The following is a 24940-nucleotide window of genomic DNA, read 5'->3' as shown; positions in this document are numbered from 1 at the left end:
AGCAAGCTACATGAAAAGACAAGGATAATATTACTAATCATGCCAATAATTAATGAGATCATGTACATTTATTTTGATAAGGAGTTGTGTTTACTGAGTAATACAAAACTGCATTCAATGAACCGCAGCATGAATGTGATTGACGGAGTCAGCAAAAAGAAGCAAGCAGCCAAATGTTTACAATTGGGCATTGGGAGTACATCACCTCTTTCTGTACATCATTGATTGTGATGTAATACTCTCTTTTAATTTCCAAACATTCCTTAAATAAAAGGGTAACTCTTTTATTTGTGAAATTGCTAATTAACCACCCACAATCACATATATATAGTTGATGAGCAGAATATGCATGGAGCGAGAGATCGGCTGTATATACTAATTAGGACTCTTGCAGCAGAGCACATCGATCTTGGTTCGACGTCGCCCTACAAACAACCAGCTACGCCTACACCCACCACAATATCATCCTCAGCAGCCTGCAACCATAAACTTTGACACTTATTTTACAATGATTTCTTATTGACAAATCTCCCACGCTACTGCCCTATTTTTTGACTACATTGTTCACTATTCAGATTGAACAGTCAATCACGAAATTAATTGAAACTGTTTGGAAAAGTCTGCACTCTTTAAATAATGGACAACGTAAAGCACAAGTAAAAATATCTATTTTTAATTGGCTTTATAATTAATTTCATACTTAAGGACAAATAATCATAATTAAATCAAGTGCTACTTCAATTAAAAGGACTTTTGAAAATTCAAAACATTGGAAGAATATATAATTAGAGATCAAAGTGATTAATTAGGGAACTCTTATAATATAACATGAGCAATATTCCTGCCTCAAAAGTTCAGAAAAAAAAATGCTTTAATTGAGAAGCTAATTATTAATTAAAGGGAACAGATGTAATTTTAGTCCTGCACGAATTTACTTTCACAATTTAGTCATGTGAAATTAAATTCGTGGCAATTTTAGTCCTTCTTTCAACCAATTTGGCCGAAAAATGCATTTGACTTGGACATTACCTTATTAAATTGCAATTAGTCTGATAAGCATTTTTGATCCTGCACTAATTGATTTACAGAATTAAAATTATAATTTAATTGAGTCATGTACAGTCACATGCAATTTTCTAGCTAAATTGACTGAAAAGGACTAAAATTGTAAAAAATTTAAAATTATATATATGATTAAATTGTAAAAATTAATTTATGTAGGACCAAAATTATCACATTCTCTAAATTATCCGACTAAAATTATAATACTTCCTAACTAAAGCAAGATAAAACATTTTACCAGATACGGAATATTGAGCCAAAAACTAGAGACAATGATATTGAGCTTATTAAATCTGCTTGTGGCTCCTTGAAAAGATTTAGTAGATGAAAAATAGGTAGTATAAGAAAAGCTTATAATTAAAAATTAATTAGACAACAAGATGTGATAAAAGTAGTGCTTGAGAAACAAAAAAGCCCTAATTAATTTACTTGCCAAACTTTCTAATGAACTCGAGAATACGTAGGCTATATATTAAGTAGGTATGCCTGGAGTTGGTCCCTCACCCATGCATTCCAACTCAGATAACGCCAGTTAAATTAGATCACAAGATATATCATTTTCGCTTTTAATTTTAAATATAAGAAAATAATAATATACTAAAAAGGAATTCTATTTTGCAGAAATAAAAAGTTTAATTTTATGAAACCATATATATAGTTAATCTCAAAACTACGTATTCTTTAATATATATATATATATATATATATAAACTACTTATCAATGAACATAATTAATATGTATAATTAATTAATTTTGAGATTATACATATATATATATAGACTAATAACATAAGTTAATTAATTAAGGTAAATATAAAAATGAATATATAGATAAGGTTGGGGGTGGAGGGGAGCCTGAAAACACATACATATTTATATATATAGTTAATAAAAAAATATATGTAAAAAAGATAGATGAGAGGAAAAAATGAAGTATCCTTTTCACTGCAGGTTATTATTCATCCCATGCCAATTTAAGTTGGCAGGTCTACATCTGTGTGTGTGTGTGTGTGCTCCTTTACACTTTATTCAACCACCACTACTCACTTTAAGATAATTATATCACCTAATAAAATCTTAGTTCATCTACTGAATTAATTAAGGGTTGATCACTTTAATATTATTTTTCACTTATCAAACAACAAATTACAATATCTATTTTTGTTAAAAAAAATTATTAATTCCCTGCAAAGCAACTATATATATATATATTATACTAATGAAATAAAATAAATATGCAAGAAGGAATTACCACATATATGGCGCCAGAAATAGTAGAGAAAAATAACAGTATTAATGCTTAATATATGTATATATATATATATATATAGAGAGAGAGAGAGAGAGAGAGAGAGAGAGGATTTTTCTTTTGTTCCAAAACCTGGAAAAAAAATCATTATGTATTTTTTGTAACAGTAAATATAAATAATTAAACCGGTAAATAGTACGTATAATATATAATATGCATGGGAATGATATATACCATATATGTAGCCATGAACCAGTAATTAGAAAACATAGTTTTTTTTAAATAAATAAAAAAAGTTAATTACTGTAGAAACTCAAAAAGGTAAAATATATTATAAGGTATCAGTTAAGGAAAAACTATGAAATAAAGATGTAATTAATTAGTAGTGATCAGCAGAAAAATCTCTGTGAAACTTTTTGTTTGTAAGTCCCATATATATATATATATAGAAAGTTAGAAACAAAAACTTGCACCAAAACTATATACACAAAACACACAAAGAGGCATGAGAATATATAAGTACCAAATTATAATTAGATGAGAAAACAGGATGAGAATACATGCAATCAAACTGTTATAATTATAAGTGAAATATTCATGCATGTTTTAGCCTTAAATAATACTAAATATAAATCATCACTATATGTATATATTATCATCTCTAGGTATCATGTGATCATACCGGTAATTTTGATAGGATGATAATTGATTGCATGATATTTAGGAGCAAAACTTAATTTATATTCTCATTAACTGCATTATTTTTAAACCCCTCCCACCCTTGTATAACTTTAATTGCCCTCAAATTTTTATTTAAAGTTATATATAACTAGCCTGTAGATGTAGGTGCAAATATAAACAATTCAGGTAATAACACAAAAAACAAAGAAAAAGAAAACAAATCATTGATTATATATGAGGAACTAATAACTAATGAGGTTCTTCAGTAAAAAAAAAATATTAATAGAAAAAAAGATGAGGAATCAAATCCAAAATCTCTTCAATTTTATACACAAACTAATGCATGCCTGATCATTATAGTTTTAAAGTTAAGAATTGATGAAGGTAGTACTTGCCAACTTTTGAGTTAATGCCATCCATATATATTGAGCTTTTATGATCATGAGGACTAAAATGTCATATGACTGTTTTTCAAAGCAAAAGTGGGGACCAAAATTAGATGTTATTCTCTTCAATAACTAAAAAGAATACATACATATATATATATATATATTACACTAATTTTAATATGAATAATTAGAGTACTTATCTTTCAAAATGCATACCAGCCTTTTCAAAAATAAGTAATTAGAGATCAATATATAGTCATCGTATTTTGCTTAAAATGCATTATCCCCCCCCCCCCCCCAAAAAAAAAAGGAAGAGTGGATTTCAACAATTAATATATTTATATGTATATGAACAAATAGTGCATTTAAAAACAAGAACCTGTGGTATTTTCTTGAAAAAAGAAAAGGTACTAATTAATTATTCTCCTAAATGTTGACGTAGTAGCTAATGTATTAGGTTGCATGCATATCTCTAATTTCTTCATCGTCATTTACTAGGTGTTTAATTAAATTGATGGATTAATGTTTCCAGGTGTATTTATAAGTTAGTTTATTAAGGGTCTTCTAATTTGTGTTTTAAGGAAAAAGAAAAAAGAAATTTAGTTGGAGTATTAATTTTTAAGATATATATATTCATAAAAGAGAGGAAATTAATAAGAGATGATTAGAGGTGGGAAGTATATATCAAAATGATAAGATAATTTATGGGTTTACTGAAAATAAATTAATTATTGGGGTTAGAAACCTAGCTAGACTACGTACGTACTACACATTGTTGCCTGTCCTTTTCACTCTCTCTCTCTCTCTCTCTATATATATATATATATATATATATATACATTGTAATTGGTTATCATTATTGATTTATTATCCTTGCTTACAACTGAAAATGGCATGAGTTTAAGTTAATTTTGAAAATTAATATAATGTACATATATATATATGGTTTGGCCTATTTGAGCTCATTTACACTTTGATAGCTATTAGTCATGTTAATTATATATTGTCGTTATTAGCACTATCTTCATCATTTCTCTTAGTAGAATATTGTCATTAGAAATTATAATATATAATTATATATTTAAAACCTCGTCAATTGTGAGCTCTCAAGTACCTATACTTGAATTTGTATTATTAAAAACTCGAGAGCTGTGGATTTTTGGATACCTATGTATACTTGAGCTCGGGCTAAAAAGCTTTTGAGTCATTCTAGTCGTATTGACTCACCTTGCATTCTAAAAAGTGATGGAGTTGCAAAAATTAAATTTAAATAGGATATGTAGATATATATAGAGTTAAATAAATATTGTTCATCACCTGGTATTATTGCGAAATTATGGTGGATGGATGTCTGTCATACCATCAAGCTAAAGGCTTAAACTCAGAGCAGTGTTTACGTCCAATTTCCATGCAAACCCAGCAAATTCCATCCTCCAAACATCGCATGGCACTGTCTTATTCCATTTGTGCCCTCGCCCTTTCTGCTGAATTACCCTCAATCTGCATGCAAATGAAGGGTATAAATGGGGTAAATCTTCTTTCACCACCAACCACACTAGAAACCCTTTACCCGCCGCCGCCGCGTCTTCTTCCTCCTCCGCCACCATTTTTTTGTAGGCTTCGTTGACCCAAATCACCTTATTCGTCCAGTCTGATATGAAACCCGGACACGTGTCCTTCTCGAGATTGTAGATCTTTTCATTATCTGAAAACCCTAACCCTACTCCACTACACTTATCCGTCACGCACTCGACGATTATCCACGTCTCTATCACGGATCCGGCGCCCCCCAAAGCCACCCCTCCGCCACCGGAATCCGCCGTCGTCACGTCGTAGTTAACGTTTTCATCTACGTTGTATCTATTTATAATAATACTCCGGTTTTCCTCAATATTTTGCGGACTATTATTGTAGCTGTTGCGATCAGTACTTTCAGATCTCTCAGGCAGTAGCTGAAGAGTCACCGGTTCTTTTTCCGGCGACGACTCGTCACCGGTACCCGAGGTTTCCGGCGCCGAACTTCTTTTCTCTTCCGTTATTTTCTCCCTGGCGCACTGTCTACTTTGCCTACCACGAACCCTAACATACTTCCGCTTAGTTCTCCTGACGGCGCCGTTTCCTCTATCCTGCTCGGCCGTGCTGGAGGCCGTTTCCACACCTAGAGGCTTCGGCGCAATCGGCCGGAATCTGAGCATTATCCGGTTGATAACGGAGTGATTATCCGAGGGTTTTGCGGGCCAACTACACATGGATCTGCCGATCTAGCTAAAACCAGCTGGTGCAGAATGAGTGACCAAACTTGTGCATTCTTGTGCGAATCCAATGATCGAAATCTGAAAAGCAAAGGGTTATTAAATATTAAGCAACCAACAAAAGTAAAGGTAATGTACGAAATGGTGACACATGTTAGGTCATTACAGGAGAAAATGAAAATCTTGAAAAAAGAGGGGGGGTGGGGGGTGGTATCTGTCTCATCTGATTGGGTGTGGGAGAATCGACGAATGAGGGAGCGCAAGGTGTCCGGAGCTGCAGTGGGTGAGGGGACATCTAGCCATTCTTAAGGGAATCATGGTGTTTTCAGGGTGAAATGGGAAAATTCCAGAATATGGACACGTGTATGCTTTGCTCGGGCGCGTTGATAATGGTGAAAGTTACAGTTTATCAGTTTATATATATACACACAATATACGTTCATACAAGCAACAAGAAAGCTCACTCGCTGTCACTCCGAGTGTTGAGCATGCAACAAATATCTTTCTTTCTTTCTTTCTTTCTTTCTTCTTACACACCAAACAATTAATCATATAAGTTTGCAAACTAGGGTTTCAGCTGAAGCTCATCATCATTTACAAAAACAAGATGAAGAAGAAGAAGAAGAAGAAGAAGAAGAAGGGATCCATCCGAGGAAAGAAGAATATACCTATATATATATGTATACATTTTCCAACTTATCTATCACTTCTTTTTTATATTCTAATTTCTCAAACTTCAATTCTTGAATTTCTACATATATAGTAATATAATTAGAATGTTGACATATATCATCACATACATATATAGTCTCATTGGTATGTATGTTTTGATTTGCTATAATTAAGGAAATATGAGTGAGTTGTCATAAATAATTATAACCAAACGTACAACAAGGCAGAGAAAATTAAAGCTTGTCATGTGATATATATACAATATGTTTGTTAATTGAATTTCAAAAGTAGTGGTCTACGTACGACAGCTAGTAATTGTCCCCTCCCTTATTAATTAGTTTGTGGGTTATAAGTGTTGTTTTGCAACATAATTAAGCTTATTAAAACATGACAAGATTCGTTATGAATAGATGTATTAGTAATTATTAATATTGAGGAGGTATATATTTGTTAATAATGAGGAGTTTGGGGGTAAGTGTAGAAGAGAGATGGGGAGTGGGAGTGAGAGTGAGCGACAGCTAGCTTTATTCCTAGCAAGGGATATGATGTAGTTGTCAACGTGGAAGGTGGAGAGAGGTTGTTTTTAATTCTAGGGCAAAGATGGATGGGGATTGGGATTGGGATTGGGATTGGTTGTAGTTGGATGCATTCCATTCATTGGTGGAGGAGTTGACAGAATAAAGTCTTTCTCATTTATCCACATTTTTATTTTTATTGTGTATAATTAATCTCACAAAAATATGGTTTCAATTCCACCAATCATCCTATTTCTTTTTATTTAATAACAAAAACAAAAAAGAATAATCATTCTCACCTTGTACTACTTACCTGTCAAAAGCTGTGGATGTCCTCTCACTACCAACACATTTTCAACTCTTTTCATCAGCTAACCATCTCAAACAAACTCACATATTACTCTTCTACTATATATGCATTTTTTTGGATATTTTACAATAATTTACTTCTTTGTTTGTTAATTACGTCACTAAACCATGCAAGAATGGGACCCTCTTCGTATGAATAAATTGACGTATAACTAATTAATTTTGGATGGATCTTCGTCATGTTTTTCCTTTTATCAAACGGTAGTGGTCAAATGGAGTAGAAATCTAAGGGAGGAAGAGAGCAGTTGGCATGGGATGCGATTCAGCTACGATCAATCATCTCTCATGTGAAGTGCGTGTTTAATTACTGTGTGTAAGAGCCAAGTAGTAGTATGCAAATGTAATGTATGTGGGGAGTTGGAAATACTAAAATTGGATTGGTGGGTGGAGATTTGAGTGGGGACTCTGAAAAAGCAGCGTATCTCACGGAAGAAACAACTTTAATTGGGCAGTTGGAATTGACGAATGGGAAGGTGGACATTTGTCCCTCCACTCCAGTGTGATTGTTGGGCGGCTTTTGGGACTACTGGACGCGTGGCGGATTATTCAATTTAAGGTGTTGGATTGAGGACGCGTGGGTGGCCCGACGACGTCTTGTCGGACTAAATATGTATAGTGGGCCTCTTTCGAATATGTAGTGCTCGATCATTGCACCCTTTTCAATTACTTCATAAATATTTGCCTCCCCCTCTATTATTTTCAATTATTTATTTTTTAAAGTACGCCATCACTTTGTACAATAATATATCTTATTAATCATACAATCAGATTATAACAGTTTCTATCCATTGATAATTACAAGAAGAGACCATGGTCGAATGTCTTTCACAAAGTAGAGATACGATTTGTCAGAAAAGATTATTCGAATTTTCAACTTAATTGTTCCCGTCTCGACAACTCATTTTCATAAACAACTCGAAATGGAGTATATAAAGCACCGAGAAATGTTACATTTTCTCACTTGACATGTCTCATTAGCACCGGCCAACGAGGAAAAAATTGCTAGTGTGAATTCCTTATTCCCCAAACATAAAAGAAAAAGAATATGTCTCACCCGCATTCCAGATTAAAAAAAAAAAAAACAAAAAGAATTTCGAGCTGGTTTAACATGGATAGAAGAAATATAGAGAAAACCCTGATTTATGATCCTCCTAGGCAGGTAAGATTGGAGTCGAGAAATCTAGTTGATGACATCAAGCACCAGCTTTCGGGATTTGAGAACGGACCATTTCAAGCGCCTGTAATAACCAGCTTGAAGAAGTGCCAGTGACAGAACAAATATCCACTTGAATCCCATCTGTGATAGTCATGTTAACATGTCAAATCAAGAAATATGTTTCATGCTACACCAATTTTCATTCTCACTGTACATGAGACTGAATACTTACCAGTTTTCTTTCTTCCATTTCAGGCTCTGCGGCCCAGGATAAAAATGTGACCACATCTTTCCCCATCTAGAAGGATAAGCCCAAGGTAAGCGATGAGCAATGGCAAGAGACCCTTAATTATGACATGTATTTGTGTACAACGACAGCAATGAATATGTCCTAAAATGTTTAGATTACTAGACTAGTAATTTTACCTGAGCTTCTGTTGCCGGTGTACCATCTTCATACTCGACAGCACCATCATTTAGCATTTTAGGCATGGCTATAGCTCCACCAGGGAAGTAAGGGTTATAATGCAATCCTTCACGAATCTAAAAGGAAAAATACTTTCTTTAGTTAGCAAGTCAACAAAATAATACTTTTGTACGAGAAAAGTCTCATGCTTTTACAAGGAATTCATTAGTTATGTAGTTCAATCGCAAGTTGCACAAAATAATACTTTCCGAAGAGAAAAGACTCGTACTTTTACAAGGAATTCATTCATTAGTAATGTACTTCAATCACAAGTTGCACACATGGTTAAGGATGAAGGAGAACACACATATCCATGGAAAACTTTGCCACGACCATGAAATCCACGGTGCCTATAGCACTAGTCCTTATAGCAATGGATAGTGGCAAGTGCAGTGTTCCTATTATTTGTCAATATATAGACCCATTACATTTTATACAGTGAGTACATGTTTACTACATTGGGATTATTTGTTACTGGAGAGATACAAAAAGTCCAACATAACAGGGAGTTGTTTGTCAAGTAAGATAAACTGAAAGACCTTATAAAACAACTTACTGAAACACCAGCAGGTGGATCCCGATATCCAGTTAGAAGGGCAAAGACGTAATTCTGACCATCGTGACGAGCCTAGAAACGAAAGAATGGAGAATTAGATGCGGCAGATGGAAACGAATAAATAAAAAAAACCATGGGATGGAAAGGTAGGAAATACTTTGGTAATAAGACTTAAATCAGGAGGATAGGCACCCCCATTAGCAAACCTAGCTGCTTGCTCATTTGCATATGGTTGAGGAAAACGGTCGCTCAACTTTCCAGGACGAGTAAACATCTCTCCCTCATCATTAGGCCCGTCGACTACCTCAATCTCAGCTGCCATAGCCTTAGTTTCCTCCTCTGTATACGCCACCCCTACCAAGTCACGGTATGAAATAAGGGACATGGAATGGCAGGAAGCACAGACTTGTTGATAAACCTGGTGACCACGACGAATCCTGTTTGGGACCAACTTATGTCAATACAACAGTAGTGAAGGTGCTCTACAGTTGGTCAATTTTAGAGCATAATAAAAGCATTATGCTTTATTTCCACAGTACATAAATGGGAACATATATGTACTTGAATAGGGAAAGAGGTTGAAATCCAATCACCCAAGCAGAGGACCTGTCCTAAATATCTAGCAAGAAAGAGCTAACACAATCATTTTGGGATAAATGGAATAGAAAATCCGCTTGTCAACTTTAGACACAGCTACACTACAGACAAGTTACAGATGCATTACTATTTTGTCATCCTCAGAAACTAAAGAATTTCAAGGAAAAGCACACAAAACATTTCTACATATGTTTACTAATCAAAAGAAAGAGTACAAAGAGCAAATATCAACGAAAATCAAACAAGTCATCCATACGCACAGGGTTTCTTTATTTTTGTTTTACAATTTTCACCTTCTTCTCTCTCTTTTTTTTGGCATGAACAGCTGGGTTTTTTTTTTGGTTCCATGCACATTCATCTTCTTGTTTTGCTTTTTTGGCAGTGGCGTGGAGATGGATAATACCAATACTTCTAGTTCAACTACATGCTCGCTCAGATAGAGGAATAAGTTCTTTCAAGTGTGGAGATTTTGATGGAGAGTGGTGAAAGAACATGGAAACCAGAAAGTAAAATTTGTTCATGAAGTTTATGTCTTTTGTTGTTTTGTCGGGACTATAGTAGATTTAGGGCATCAAGGTTGTCATTTGTGGGGACTCCTGTTTTTGTCAACTTTGAGAATTCATGAAACAAAATGAATCAACACCTGTGTGTGAGAGGTAATAAATCTGATTTGGGTCTTCATTGTTATGAATTTAGGTAGAAAAAGTGGGCTATGCTTTCCCACCTCCAGTCAATCAATGCAGTAAAAATTCCCATTGTCAGGTTACACATGGATATATGGAACAATAAATGGTCTGAGACTTGAAAAAAACAGCATGGTTGGAGCTGAAGATGTTTAACTGCTTTCATTCATGGAGAAAAATTGAAATGAATCATGAACCGAACAGACAAGAACATGTAATATACTTTAAAGTCAAGTTCCCTAGCAAAATCGTAATTGAAGTGGAGCTGAGTATAGATCCGAAGATGGATTCAGCTTTAATGTATGAAACAAAATAAACACTATATAAGCTAAAGAAGAACTTACGACGCATGGTCATATGAACTCAGAATGCCCTTGTGGGGCCAAGGATAGCTAGGGACGCCCAAACCATGTTCAGCCTCATCACATGATGCTATTGTTGCAAAACTTAACAGCCCTGAGACACCTGCTCCAAACAGGGCTATTACTCTCCAGGATTGCATGGTGGCAGATTCAACACCTTCCTGCTCTGTCTTGGAAATAATAGATGACAAAGGAGAAGCCTGAAAGTGGAAATTAATATAGGAGTCTTTCATTTTGCAGCTTGCAACTGTCATAATGACCCCAGGTTTTGGACGAGGAAAAAAAGAATGCAATGGATCTCATTCACTCATCAGCAAAAAGATTAAACCTTAGCTTTTACACATCATGTGAAAATTGATTTATTTATAATATTCAGAGATGAACAGATGCAAGGGATTGCTAAGGATACATGCAGGATGTTTCCAGAGTATATTGTAGATGATAATAGGACCTAATGGGAAAAGAAAATTAGAGTTGTATCCTTACAGTGCTTTGCAACTTGAGTCTAGCTGTCAGCAGCCGCTGGATTGCTCTACCTCCAAGCATCTTAACAGAGCACCCTGTTTAAAAAGGAGCGAAGAAGAAAAGGCAGAGATTCAGAGTCTGATAACCAAACCCAACATAACTTTATAATTCTTATGACAGAAAATGAGCAGCATCTAGTCCCCATAGAAACCATAAGAGACAGAGAGGGTTAAGAAGCATCAGAAACAGATTATTCACATAATAACTGCCAGCATGAATCTATCTCCCCATATTTCAATCATCAAGAACAACAAATTGAAACCATCAGCCACCACATGAGTATATGCAGACAGTATAAAATTCCTTTTTTTCTTTCGATAAATTATACACTTAACATTCCATCATATCCATTCATATATGATTCAAAGGAATTCCCATAGATTGTTCTCCACTGCCCACCAGCGTCCATGACTTGGATGGGGACAAAAGAAACATCATCATCTTATGGCTCAAAATCGCAACTTTCATTATAATTCTCACATTCCAACACAAAAATGACAGAGAAACAGCATTTAACAGCTCCAAGTGCTACTGTTAAAAAACAGTCAAATCAAAAAATATTCCTACAGCATCTCCTAGCAACAAAATGTGAACATCACATAATCTAATTAAATTCGAAACGTTACACAACCAGATGAAGATATGCAGTGCTGCAACTTCCAAACACACACACGCGCGCACAAACTAAAAAGAAAAAATGAGGAAAAGAAGTCATCTCAGTGCACATAAAGAGCAGATCGAAGGGAAAAAGTCACCTGAATACCCAAAACTGATCGGCGGCTAGTATTAGAGATCCGATAAAAGGAAGAAGAAGACCAGTCTGACGAGCTTTAATCGGAAATGTCAAGATTGAGAATTTCCTGCGTCCAAAAAGAAAAGCCCAAGAGCGGGCCAATTTGGGCTTGGCCCAATGAGTGAATGGTTGAAGCTGGCCCACCTGAAATCAGATTTTGTCGTTTTGATGTAACAACCATCTGATTAGATCATTGTTAAGTCAACGGCATCCAGAGCTCGGCCAGCAGGCTACAGCTGATTCTGGTAATAACACAGTACACTCTCTCTTTGTGCACTCTCTTACTAAAATGGGCAAATCCGATCCATCATCCATAGACCCGAAAACAGGCTTCTGCCCCGAAACCAAAACCTTCTACAGCCTCCGCCCTCCCGTTCCTCTTCCACCGGAAAACACTCCTCTCTCCGCCGCCTCTTATGCTCTCTCCCTTCAGTCCGCCTCCGACTGGGTGGATTCCACCGCGCTAATTCAATCCGACACCGGCCACCGCATTTCTTACCCCCAGTTCCGTCTTTACGTCGAGGCCTTAGCTCTCTCTCTACGAACGGAAGTTGGCCTCTCCAGGAACGATGTCGCTTTTGTCCTCTCGCCTAACTCCACCCGCGTTCCCATCCTCTATTTCGCGCTCCTCTCCATCGGCGTCGCTGTCTCTCCGGCCAATCCACTCAGCACGAACTCTGAAATCTCCCGTCAAATCAGAATCTCGAAGCCGTTTGTCGCGTTCGCCACGTCGGTAACCGCTGTCAAACTCGTGGAGCACGGGTGTAAAACGATTCTCATTGACTCGCCGGAGTTCGAACGCATGATGACGAGGAGGATCGGTAGTGAAGTCGTAGAGGTGGAGGTGAGCCAGAACGACGTCGCGGCGATACTCTTTTCGTCTGGGACGACGGGGCACGCGAAAGGCGTGGTCATCACTCACCGCAACTTCATTGCAGTTACCGCCAGTTTCTATTACCAGAGGCAGCAGAGGTCTTCTCCGGTGGTGGGCTTGTACATAACGCCGTATTTTCATGTCTTTGGGTTTCATTACACGCTGAAGTCGGTGGCGCTGGCCGAGACGGTGGTGGTGATGGAGAGGTACGAGTTGAGCAAAATGCTGAGGGCAGTAGAGGAGTTTAAAGTGACGCATTTGGCGGTGGTGCCGCCAATCGTGGTCGCAATGGTGAAGAGTAATTTAACAAAGAATTTTGACTTGGGATCGTTGGAGGCTGTGGGCAGCGGCGCAGCCCCACTCGGCATAGATTTGATCGAAGCCTTTGCCAAGAAATTCCCAACAATTTTTATTTTCCAGGTTAGTCTATCGAAGAAATTTCTACCCTTTTTCATTTAATCAATCCAAATATCTACGCAAATATTAATATGTTGCTATGTTGATTTGTTTGAAATGCGGGACTATATTCCATAATTATATTAGCTAGGCTTGTGCTGATCGGTGCTATGGTTCAAACTAGTGGTATAGACTATAAAATAGGTGGGAATATATGTCACGTTGTATCAAATATTATTGAGCCATACAAAAATGAAACATACACTACACATTGCTTAAAAATTTCCATAAAAACATTAATAAAATTCGAAGTATCATAAATTACTATATAGTACTACCACCCAAACTTTTACGTATATAGTATCAATAAAATTAATCATAAAAGTACTTGAGACATTAATACATTAAAATAAGATACAAACACACAAAAAAATATTAAGCAAAATTATTCATATGGCATTAAGCACATGCAAGCTCCATGTTATGCTCAACTCCTCTTCAACTTTTTCACTCCTGATCCTGATCCATGTTATTGAGTTCTTGAAAATATACATACATGATATCCGGAATGGCAAGGCTAATATCAAGTTGTAAAGCTAGTTATCATAACCACGGACTGCTCAAGTTCATTTTATTCCTATGCCATGCTACTTATTCCTACACATATACACAAGTAAAAGTCTTCAAATGTATGAAAACTATTTCTGTTTTTTTTTAGTTTACTTTGATTATATAGACTATTATCGTAAATATCAAATGGTTTTGGAAAATATATAAAACTAGATAATTTTCATGGGTCAACGCTGGTTGATTCAATTATATATCCACCGATACTCTTTAACATGATCAGTGAGGGTTGACGATAAATGGAAGATACCTATTATGTTTGCAATTAATGTGCATCAACCAAAAATCGAAAGATTTTGAATTAGACGTAGATATCTCGTCCTATGGTGTGGTTTTACTTCTGTTCTTTCTTTTTGCATATGATTTAACTGAGTATTTTGAGAATCTGTGCATGCTTCATTTGTTTTCTTTTAATTTTGAATATAAGAAGTAACTGGACTGCTAAATTTAAGGGTTATGGGATGACGGAAACAAGTGGTGCAGCAGTGAGAGCATCGAGTCCTGATGAATATCAGCGATGGGGTTCAGTGGGAAAGCTGTTTGGAAATAATGAAGCCAAGATTGTTGATACTGACACAGGCATTGCTCAGCCTCCTGGCAAGCTAGGGGAACTCTGGATAAAAGGACCTACAGTGATGAAAGGTAAACTAAGATCACAGCTAAGACCATTAATCCTTGCTCTCCCTTGTAGTTATGATGTAATTACATCAAGAACTGATGAGTATGCTTATGTAAACTTTGAAACTGAAAGTGTCAACTAATAATAGAATCTAAACAGTTTAATCTTGTACTGTAGCAAAGAGAAGATAATTTTTGGCGGAGAGGGATTATTATTTTATGTGGCTCAAAGCTGGAGAACGTTTGTGGCATTTTTGTAGGATATGTGGATGATCCCAAAGCGACTTTTGAAACCTTGGTATCAGATGAGTGGTTGAGAACTGGTGATGTCTGTTATGTAGACAATGAAGGTTTCTTTTTTGTGGTTGATAGGATAAAGGAGTTAATCAAATACAAAGGGTACCAGGTTGTCATCACTTTACCATCTTTCTTCCTTAAGCTGTCACGTTTGAATCTATACCCGTCTATCTATATATATATATATGGATTAAATGCAATTTTGATCCTCTAATTATAGTCAAATCTCATTTTAGTTCTTTAACTTGTTAGGATTTGAATTTGGTCCTCTATGTATTTTAATTGCTCAATTTTGAGACTTTTTTCGTCGGAAAATATCCAGCCCGCCGGACGGTGACCGTGAACTTCAAATCCTTGGATCTCCGCACCACGTTGATGAAAATGGCTGGGAATTATCTCGTTAGAGTCATAAGGAAGAGGTGAGTCGAACTGTGGTGGTCCGCGAACGGCGAACGGATCGCGGCGAATTGACGCTAAGAAGCTGCAGCGGTGAAGGTGAAAACTGAGTCTTTGTGGTGATCGAAACCTGAAATTGATTGAGGGGTTTTGTTCATATTGAGCTGGGGAGTCGAACGGTATATGTGGCTCTCGGCAATTTTGAGTGACGGTGGCAGATTTTGAGAAAGAAGGTGGCGGAAAAAGAGGGGTGCGATCAAGAATCGTTCGGACGGTGGCCATGAACTTCAAATCCTTGGATCTCCGCACCACGTTGATGAAAATAGCTGGGACTTGTCTCGTTAGACTCGCAAGGAAGAGGCGAGTCGAACTGTGGTGGTCTGCGACCGCCGTTCGTACAGACCGCGGCGAATCAATATGAAGAGGCTGCGGCGGTGAAGGTGAAAGCCCAATCTTTGTGGTGATCGAAATCTAAAATTGATTGAGGGGTTTTGTTCATATTGAGTTGGGGAGTCGAAAGGTATATGTGGCTCTCGGCAATCTTAAGTGACGGCAATAGATTTTTAAAAAGAATGTGGCGGTGAAACTAAGGCGAAAAAGGATATTTTTCCGATGAAAAAAGTCCCACAATTGAGCAATTAAAATACATAAAGGACCAAATACAAACCCTAATAATTAAAGAACTAAAATAGAATTTAGCTATAGTTAGAGGACCAAAATTGCATTTAATCCTATATATATCTGTATCCAGTTTTGAGCTCTACTGTGTTACTGGATTAGGTTCCTCCAGCTGAGCTCGAACAACTGCTCCTCGCCCACCCTGATATTGTAGATGCAGCTGTAATAGCGTAAGCTTCGTGTCTTGAAGTTGTAGTGTATTTTGTTTGGTTAATATCTTTTACCACTGTAATAAATAATTTATTCTCCGCAAGCATTTATTTGCTGTTTACTATGAAATAACAGTAGCTTGAACATGAGGTCAGGTGCTATTCCGCTCCCGTCCAATCTTTCTATTTCTGGAAAATGGCCTAAACTTCTAATTAGTAAATATAATTTATGGTACAGCTACCCCGACGAAGAAGCTGGTCAAGTGCCCTTAGCCTTTGTTGTCGGTCGTCCCCAAAGCAGACTTGAAGAAGGCCAAATCATAGAATTTATCGGGAAACAGGTAATTATCACTCTTCTTGATCAATTTGGTTTTGAATATTTTGTTGTATATACTTTTATTTATGACATATTCAATATTGCAATAAAATGAACAAGCAGAAAGCATTGGGCAATTGGTTTTTGTCTATCAAGAAATCAGTTTATATATTTGCTTGGTGCAGCATCTAAAAACATGCCTTCTCTATCACTTATTTACAGGTTGCTCCATATAAGAAAATAAGGCGTGTAGTATTCGTTAACTCTATACCAAAGAGTCCATCTGGGAAAATTCTACGAAAAGAATTACGGAAGATTTACCTGCCAGATTCCAAGCTTTAATAACGAGATCTTCTTTATTCACTTGTTTGGAATGTTCTTTGTGGGGAATCTGTGCAATATGCCAATTTCAGCACCATGAATGTCACTGAGGCATTGATGGAGTGATTAAGATCCAGCAACTTTACTGCTTATTTATCTTCTTGACCAATTATCCAAGTCAAAAACTTCATATTGCTCTGGAATGATGAGTCCGTCGCAGTGCTTCTTTCCTGTATCTCTTAAACCAGCATTGAGATTGCAGATTTACTAACAAATAAGCATACAATTCCCAAAAGTTCCTAAAACAAATCAAATTATGACTGGCTAACCAAAATGTGTACAGGAGGAGGACAAACAAAGGGGCAATCAAAACCTGATGACCAAAAAAAAGATCAGCTAATTGAGTTTCCTCCTGTCCTTACACAGCATGTGCCATTCCTGCAATACAGCTGCTTGAAGAGCACGATGTTCGACTTCCTCTGCAGTTAATTTAAACAATGTGGAAGGTCCCTTGCCTTTTCCATCTTCCTCGTAGTCTTTATGCTCTGTATCTTTTTTCTCTTCATCCTCTTCCTTCTCTTCATCATCATCAGAAGTGGAAGACTTTCGACGAGGCCGTGCTGCCTTTAGCAAAGCTATCCGTTCCATTGAGATTCGCAGCCTCTCCGCGGCTGCTTCTTTGACCTCATCTTCAGGCATGTACGCAATTGTGCCATCAGTAAGGTCATCCATCCAGGCCTGTAGATCTGAACCAATCTCCTTTGTGATAGATGCATCTGAAGCTCGAACCACAAATTTGCATATCATGGTGGTGGTCTCGTCTCCAAGGTCCACGTTTCTGCTTACTTCACTGGCACCAGAAATCATCATGCCGAGAAACCCTCCAAACAAAGTTTTAGCAGCATAGCATAGCTGTTTTAAGACCAAAAACTCATTTCAGTATAGTGGTTGCTAACCTGAAAAGCCAGAACTGGGACAAGGAAAAGCTCATGGAAACATTATGATCTTTTCTAAGCTTAGGTTTGGTAGCCTGAATACAGAACCTCAGATGTTATAACAGCCTAAAAGTCCGTAAGATTTTTAAGAGTTCTCTCTCCCTTTTTCCGCAGGCACAGCACGTATCCCCAGCACATATACGAGTCTGTGTGTCTGAAGAGATTACTTATTATACAATTACATTTAATCCTCTGTTCCCTACTTGTGCCAAAACATTATCGGCAGATTTTATATGAAAATCAAAGAGTAAATACAATCTTTAAGTACTCAAAGGGTGAAATTCTATTTTGGTGGAAGGATTTTGTTATGTACTTAGGTGCTCTAGAAAATCGATAAAAATTTTCATTTCGATTCAAGCTTCAGAATTTGTTCCAGAATATGGACCAAAAATGATATATGAAATCCAAAAGAAATTCATCCAACTGAAGTGCAAACTAAAAACTAAGTTCTGTAAAATGATTTAAGATTAGAGACGACAAAGACGACGTAAGTATATCTAACATAGGTAGTGTGAGTAAACCCACCTGGAATCCAGCAACAGTCCGAATCAGATGTGAGCAAACTTTATGGAAAGGCTTCGAAGACAGAGATTTTAAGCCACTGAGAAAAGGAGACTCCCCATACTGCTGGGCAGCTGTAGCCTTAAAACCACTTCCTTCGTATGTATATGTACCGGTACACTCCACTATAGCAGGTAAACTAGGCCATAGACGGAAATACTCAACAGGTGAAATTTTATGCGGCACCAGAAGTTCAGTAAGCGGAATTTTGTATGGCAGACATCTAAAAATCACAGGGTCTCCTAATTCAGGCCTCGGACATCTCCTTTGTCTCATAATTTGTGGATCTTCCTCAGAATAATCCCCTTCATAATCTTCTGGAGCACCACTACCATGAAATGGATAGTACAGGACTTGGACCCACAGAGCACAACGCTCAAAATGGGAAACCCCAACAGTCACGCTGCACCTTACTGGTTCCTGGATAAATATGAATCAAATGACTATTGAGTATGATAACTACAATGGATCACAAAGGAATGTACACACCCAAAAGAATTGAAAATGCTAGTACAATAAGATACAACAATGAAGAGGTAGCATGTCCAACTTTACCTGTGAAACAACATCATGCAACTGCCGAACTGCTTGAGGAGATCCATCCATGAAGTATAACCCACCAGACAGACCAACACGAATGTCAACACGATTTAGTTCAATCTCTGTAAGATTCAGAACCTGCAATAATTGTTAGTATATTCTATCAGATCTGCCAGAAATCGTGTTGATCGCAGAAAAAGAAGAGATATTGAGTCTGTTGCAGAAGAACTTGATCGCCACTGTGAACTTGCAAATATAAAAACAAAATAAATGTAAAAGAATGTGATAAACTGTTATCAGAGAAACAAATTCACCCTTCAGAGTATCCAGAATTTCATCCCTTTTCTACCATGATGTGATCCTTAGAGGGATCAATTTCCACTATATTTTCTTTCACATGAACGATACAAAATTAAAATGAACATAAGAATAATACAAGTTTTTTTTAATATATATATATAAACAAGAGCAGGATAAGATTTAAGGTCCTTAGAAAGTGCTAGCAGTGCAATCAATTATAAAATGGGAATGGACCTGCATTTTCCTAGTAGCTTTAACAATAATCATGCAGACAACCATTATTCACTCACTACAGAGTTGAAACCAGCATGCACTAGCTCATCAAAAAGTCAACAAATAAGGGAATATTTTGAGCTCTGCCAAAACAAACTGTTAAAGCTGATTTGTCTATATAAAAATGAGTGCAATACACTTATAAGCTACAGACAAGCTGTTTGACAATGAACTTGTCCGCTTGGAAGCCTAATTAGAGCAGCAACAGAAGTGGTTATCTTACCTTCAAATGCAGGGTAATCCTTCCATCATTTGGATCTGTCAAGTGATATCCCTCAACATAGCAAGGATCACTACTACCCGTTAAAGTAATTGCACTAGGCGTAACCTTGATCAAATTTAAGCCAATCCCTTTTGCTAACAATTGAGTTAATTCACTGGGATCTGGTCTCCAGAGTTCCAAAATAGCCTTATGTATCAATCCCTCTAGTTTCCGATCCTGAGCAGCAGATGCATCATAGAACTGAACAGTTAGCTTGTGGTGGCTAAACGGGTAATCTCCTCTGGTTTCACTAACCCCCGCCCATCTGAAAACAAAATGCAAAAGAAGATTAAGCAACCAAAGTAGAACGACATCCAAGAAGTATTGACTCCTTATTTGCAAGATCAATTGTATATATATTATACTCTTAAGTTGTAAGCAATTGCTTTTGATCAAGCTTCAGGCACAACAACGATGATTTCTAATTCACAATGAATTAGAAGTAGAATGATCAGCACATGGGCCCAACGGTCTCAGTAAATTGCTTGAGATATGCATCTCCACCAAGCCAGTTATGTGGCAGGTTCATAGTGAACGAAAGAAATGAGCAAGGATCATCTAGTGTTGATACTTCAGAAATTCTAGTTCAGTATGTAACTAAGTTGCACGCTTTGCAATTTATCCAGCTTGCATTGCCCTTGATATCATGCCAGATGTTGCATGCGACCTTGTTACTATTAAGGGGAATGAAGAATACAGAAATATGTCTGGATGCTCTATAACATATTATCAGCAAAAACAAGGGGGAAGAAGTATTAACTTATATACACACAAGCACTATATATATTGACTGTTTCTGCAAGTATGACAGATAAATGCGTTCATGTATGAGCATATCAGTTATTTGTTAGCAGTTCCTTGGTGGAACTCATCTTCTCAATCAAATCTATGCATTCTGCTTCATTTCAGTACATGAATCTGGATAAAATGCTCACTTATCATCTGAATGACTTGAAACATATTTAATTCTCTGTAGTATTAAACGGCACTGGTGCTTATTGACTGAATCAGCAGAGGGATGGCTCCTAAATTCTTCAAGCTCTTTAGGCAACAATTGTCCAGCCCTAGCATTCCGTGATCCTAAAAGCTGTGCGCATAAAAGAACTGCTTGAACATCTTGAAGCCGATTTGTTGTACTAGGAGATGAATCTATGTTGCATAGAACTTTGTGGATATTTGTTAAAATTATGTTTAATGGATCGTCAGGGTCATCAGCAAGAAGGGGGTCCAGTCCCTCCAAGTTAATATGCTCTGAAATAGCCCAGAGAAGACGGCCACTGATTCTAGGGGTGTGAACCTGCCAAATCAGATATGATTGTGTATGAGATAGCTAATAATACACACTAAACCTATTAAAAACATTAGTTGTCTTCTACTCCATAAAGAAACAAATGGAACGAGCAAGACAACAACATCTCAAGCAAAACTACAATCAGAAGCAGCAAAACTACAATGACACCTGACAATGGAATTAATACCTAGAACGTGACAAAGCAGGTTTAAAACAATTATTAAGGAAATGTAATCCAATATAATCAGTAAAGTTTTACAGCCGTTGTTCGAAACAACTAGGGTATTGCAAATTTTACACTGGATATTGAAGCATTGAAATGTAAGGGTCAGGAAAGCAAAGAATTTTGACATAGAATTCTAACATTCCAGGTAATCAGAAAGAATATAATGTGACAAAGTGTTGCAAACCTCACGGAGATCCCTAACAAGCTCTCGCTGCAAATTTTGCAACCGTGTTTCATTCAATATCTGATCCTGAGAAGCCCCATCTTTGACTCTTTTGACACCACCTCGGGTGTCATAAATGTAGCAAAGTCTAACAAGCAACTTTAGATAACAATCAATGGCATATGTCCTACCATCACAATCCCATTTAATGCATGGTCTACACACTTCCACTACTTCCAGGGCTGGTTCTGTCCAGTTCAATGCACCATAACCAGTTCCATATGCTAAAGCTCCAATCACCCTGCTCTCCATACCTGAACTCGTTTGCTCAGGCAATGGCAAGGACAACTGGAAGCAGCTTTCTACCAGCATTGCAACTAGTTCTTCTCTAAACAGGCTCTTGCTAGTGATACTGTGTAGGTCATCCTTTATTCTGGCATCTTCAAATAGTGAAGCGATATCTGTTCCAACAAGTGGTTTTTGACCTCGACGAACATTCTCTTTTGCAAGAAGATAGACACAGAGAGCAGTTCGGCAGATGCATGCCAAAGCATGCATTCGATCTGATTCCGCCCTCAAGTTTCTCACCATATGAAGCAGCTTTTTAAACAGCGACACCTACAACAGAGAAGAATACCAAAGCAAATACTGTTACCATGACCCCAGTTCCATAGGGCGCAGAACCAGAAATTTAAAGATGATGATAAACCTCTAACAACTGGATAGAGCATGAAATGCTCTTAGGTTGAAGGAAATAACCAAACAGAGTATTTCACTTCTAACAAACTCTTATCCTTAGTGGATTTTCCACATGACATGAGAGGAAGCTACCCTCATCGATCAGGTTTCACTGCATATTTATATTTTATCTTTTCCAATTGAATTTGGCAGGAAGCGAAGACAGTTCCAAATGAGAAGAATAGGGCATTGGTTGTGGCAATCAACTGCCGAGGTTCGGAGGATCAAGGGCAGATTGCTCGAAAGGCTAACCTTCAAAATGACTGGAGACCACCACCAAGACATTGGCTCAAGATCAACTGTGAGGCAGCATTCTTTGAAGGAGAAGTGCATGGATTCTCGGCAGCCAATCTGGCAACATTCTCCAAGCAGCTATATTCTCAACATGGAAGATGACGCTACTCAAGCTGAGCTGAAGCGATCTTGCAGGCAACACTAAAGCGGATTCTATAGGTCTGTCGCAAAGCATCTTGGGAAGTGACTCTGAAATGGCTATGAAAATGATGACTAGTACAGTAGCAACAGATTGATCTTTTTTTACTATTGTTGAACAAGCTAAATCAATTCTTAGGAGAGTGCATTGAAAATTAAGGTTTATCAGTAGGCAGACTAATGTGATGGGTCATGCCCTTGCTCATTGGGCTTTTCACTCTAACTGGTCAGGTTTTGTTGATTTAGACTGTTTGGATTCCTTTTTGTTCAAACCCTTGCAGAACTCTAGGGGATGATTGCTTTGTATTTTTGGTCTCGATTAATATATGCCCATTTGTCTTATAAAAAAAATGACGATTTATTTTGTACCATTAAGTCAGATTAGTCTTTCTTTTGTTTGAATATAAAATGGTCTTTCTAAATCCCTAATATTCATGGAAAACAAAGATTTTGCATAAGGATTTTCTCAAGGAACAGCCCTGCTAGTTACTTCACAAGCATACGATTTTCGTCAGCCATAATAAGAAAATCTGCAATATATTTTAATTAATTCTGAAGCCATGCAAGTGGAGAGGTATTTAATTATTATATCAGGATCAAATTCACACCACAGAATGCAGGAATCCACAAACACGTACCTGCATACTAAGGTCAAGGAGGTGCAAGTTAGTAACCACAGCTCTAACTATGCTCTCGCGTGCGGAAGAATACTCCTGCCTGTCCCAAAGTGTGAGAATTGCAATAATTGACTCAGAGGCCCACTCAGGCTTCCCTCCAGGAACATCAGCCAAGTACAACATATTAATCCCCACCTCAAATATCAATGCAGGATCCAATGATGATACCAAAAATGGCGCCAAATGTGATACCATATTGGACACTCCTACGAAGCTCTCTTCATGCCCTGAATCGGAAGTATTCCTAGTCTTTGATGACCTGGATATTTTCTTGATTGCCTCTATTGAACCTGAAGCCACTGCCTTCACTGCATAAACCAACGGAAAAACGGTCGCTCTAAAACTCTCTATTGGTAAAATTAATGATCGAGCCATCAATATATCTCTCCTCTTCCACACAAAATCAACCATTGATGAAACCCAATTTGATCTGATAGCAACAGAATTTTCAGTATCAACTAACTTGTCTCCAGCGAGCCGACTCATTCTCTTTGTTTCAAGTTCCTGAAACAATTTCCCAATGGATTCAAACGCGATCTTTGAAACATTATCGGATTTATCAAGCATGTTTTGAGCAATACGATTCCACCAATTGGAGAGACGATCGAGCAAGTTAATATTGTTTTCACACAATGTCACGATATCGTCACGTGCGAGAATGCAACCCAGTGTTTCAGTTATTGAAAAGCGGAGGTTATCGCTGGCCGAATCGAAGCAAGCAGAAATCTCTTTATTGCAGTCAGTAATGAGTTTGCCTAGGCGGTGGGAGGGGATAGCTGCCAGGATTGAGATGGCGGCCGCGGTGACGTCAGGGTCAGGAAAATCGAGGTCGTTGCGAATGCCGCTACACACGGTTTCCCATAGATCAGCGGTGAGGCGAGTAGAGCGGATGAGGTCGAACGCGAGTTTTTTGGAGACCGCGGAGGCTGGGGAAGCAACGATTTCTTCGACTGCGTATTTTGCGATGACGGAGATATCCCGTCCGGCGGCGCATTGTTGCAGCGCTTGGAGTAAAGCACCGGACTGCCGGAGCGCGTCATTGGAGCGGAGGTCCGCTTGGATCTGAGCAAACAATATGTCCATTTATAACGTTCACTTTCACACCGAAATTAAAATTCAGAGCTCGGCTATACAGGAATGAATCTCAAACGTCGGAGCTTGAAGCATAAGTTCATATCTTAAACTGAAATGTCAGAATCGAGGCGACTGAATTTAAACAGTTCATTTATGCCGGAGAAATGAAGGAGTGGTGGTGCGATCGCCGACGGTGGACAGAAGGAGTGAGTGTTGCAGGGCGAAGCATTCACAGTGACAGGTGCTGCTGCTGCTGCCGATTCTATTCTCCCGCAAAATGTAGAAGATGATAGTTGAATTTAACAAACTAAAATCGCGTTTGACATGTAACGGTCTCAAACAGCTCAGGTTTTTCGAAGTACGTTGAAACACGATTTAGACCTCGATATTATAATTAATTGACCGCCTA

General features: G+C 37.5%; 4 protein-coding genes and 1 long non-coding RNA gene across 9 annotated transcripts; 2 read left to right on the top strand and 3 right to left on the bottom strand.

The window, feature by feature from the left end:
• Window positions 1-84: 84 nt before the first annotated feature.
• Window positions 85-5760, bottom strand: LOC105176273 (uncharacterized). The gene is made up of 2 exons (XM_011099017.3): window positions 4699-5760; window positions 85-476 (listed from the first exon to the last, which is right to left on the bottom strand). The coding sequence occupies exon 1, from the start codon at window positions 5628-5630 to the stop codon at window positions 4749-4751; it is 882 nt and encodes a 293-aa protein (XP_011097319.1). The 5' UTR covers window positions 5631-5760; the 3' UTR covers window positions 85-476; window positions 4699-4748.
• Window positions 5761-6056: 296 nt separating this feature from the next.
• On the top strand, window positions 6057-10604 carry LOC148784570 (uncharacterized). The gene is made up of 3 exons (XR_016063765.1): window positions 6057-6313; window positions 8601-8662; window positions 10347-10604. It is a non-coding gene; the product is annotated as an uncharacterized LOC148784570 (long non-coding RNA).
• Window positions 8069-12424, bottom strand: LOC105176271 (cytochrome c1-2, heme protein, mitochondrial). Of its 2 annotated transcripts, none has more exons than XM_011099013.3 (8): window positions 12290-12424; window positions 11496-11569; window positions 10992-11209; window positions 9525-9804; window positions 9368-9439; window positions 8772-8888; window positions 8578-8643; window positions 8069-8486 (listed from the first exon to the last, which is right to left on the bottom strand). In XM_011099013.3, exons 2-8 carry the CDS (start codon window positions 11553-11555, stop codon window positions 8370-8372), a joined length of 930 nt encoding a protein of 309 aa, XP_011097315.1. In that variant the 5' UTR covers window positions 11556-11569; window positions 12290-12424; the 3' UTR covers window positions 8069-8369. The 2 variants fall into 2 exon arrangements, with proteins under 2 accessions (XP_011097315.1, XP_011097316.1); XM_011099014.3 differs by lacking the exon at window positions 12290-12424 and adding an exon at window positions 12166-12212.
• Window positions 12425-12504: 80 nt separating this feature from the next.
• On the top strand, window positions 12505-17626 carry LOC105176269 (4-coumarate--CoA ligase-like 9). 4 transcript variants are annotated; one of them, XR_016063764.1, is made up of 7 exons: window positions 12505-13621; window positions 14677-14866; window positions 15103-15248; window positions 16316-16383; window positions 16601-16703; window positions 17343-17505; window positions 17593-17626. XR_016063764.1 is itself a non-coding variant. In XM_020698714.2 (6 exons), the coding sequence occupies exons 1-6, from the start codon at window positions 12617-12619 to the stop codon at window positions 17397-17399; spliced, it is 1569 nt and encodes a 522-aa protein (XP_020554373.1). In that variant the 5' UTR covers window positions 12505-12616; the 3' UTR covers window positions 17400-17626. The 4 variants fall into 4 exon arrangements, 3 of the variants coding, with proteins under 3 accessions (XP_020554373.1, XP_088733402.1, XP_011097313.1); XM_020698714.2 differs by having other exon boundaries at window positions 17343-17626; XM_011099011.3 differs by lacking the exons at window positions 17343-17505; window positions 17593-17626 and adding an exon at window positions 16901-17202 and having other exon boundaries at window positions 12520-13621.
• LOC105176270 (protein TPLATE) lies at window positions 17237-24837 on the bottom strand. Its single transcript, XM_011099012.3, has 7 exons — window positions 23419-24837; window positions 21632-22228; window positions 20866-21227; window positions 19892-20195; window positions 19111-19233; window positions 18520-18975; window positions 17237-17911 (listed from the first exon to the last, which is right to left on the bottom strand). Exons 1-7 carry the CDS (start codon window positions 24538-24540, stop codon window positions 17396-17398), a joined length of 3480 nt encoding a protein of 1159 aa, XP_011097314.1. The 5' UTR covers window positions 24541-24837; the 3' UTR covers window positions 17237-17395.
• Window positions 24838-24940: the final 103 nt, after the last annotated feature.

The sequence above is a fragment of the Sesamum indicum genome, linkage group LG13 (genome assembly GCF_026168435.1).
Source record: "Sesamum indicum cultivar Baizhima isolate 11 linkage group LG13, ASM2616843v1, whole genome shotgun sequence".
Taxonomy (NCBI): Eukaryota; Viridiplantae; Streptophyta; class Magnoliopsida; order Lamiales; family Pedaliaceae; genus Sesamum; species Sesamum indicum.
Note: the sequence above shows the minus strand (reverse complement) of the source record. Positions and strands in the feature narration are given on the sequence as shown.

Coding starts and splice junctions, on each gene's coding strand:
- LOC105176273 (XM_011099017.3), bottom strand. CDS start 5,630: ATGTGTAGTTGGCCCGCAAAACCCTCGGATAATCACTCCGTTATCAAC.
- LOC105176271 (XM_011099013.3), bottom strand. CDS start 11,555: ATGCTTGGAGGTAGAGCAATCCAGCGGCTGCTGACAGCTAGACTCAAG. Junction 8,644..8,771: donor CACCGGCAACAGAAGCTCAG/GTAAAATTACTA, acceptor TTATCCTTCTAG/ATGGGGAAAGATGTGGTCAC. Junction 8,487..8,577: donor AAATGGAAGAAAGAAAACTG/GTAAGTATTCAG, acceptor TGACTATCACAG/ATGGGATTCAAGTGGATATT.
- LOC105176269 (XM_011099011.3), top strand. CDS start 12,617: ATGGGCAAATCCGATCCATCATCCATAGACCCGAAAACAGGCTTCTGC. Junction 14,867..15,102: donor AGGACCTACAGTGATGAAAG/GTAAACTAAGAT, acceptor GCATTTTTGTAG/GATATGTGGATGATCCCAAA. Junction 15,249..16,315: donor TCAAATACAAAGGGTACCAG/GTTGTCATCACT, acceptor TTACTGGATTAG/GTTCCTCCAGCTGAGCTCGA.
- LOC105176270 (XM_011099012.3), bottom strand. CDS start 24,540: ATGGACATATTGTTTGCTCAGATCCAAGCGGACCTCCGCTCCAATGAC. Junction 21,228..21,631: donor TTGTTAGGGATCTCCGTGAG/GTTTGCAACACT, acceptor CTGATTTGGCAG/GTTCACACCCCTAGAATCAG. Junction 17,912..18,519: donor GGACTGTTGCTGGATTCCAG/GTGGGTTTACTC, acceptor GTCTTAAAACAG/CTATGCTATGCTGCTAAAAC.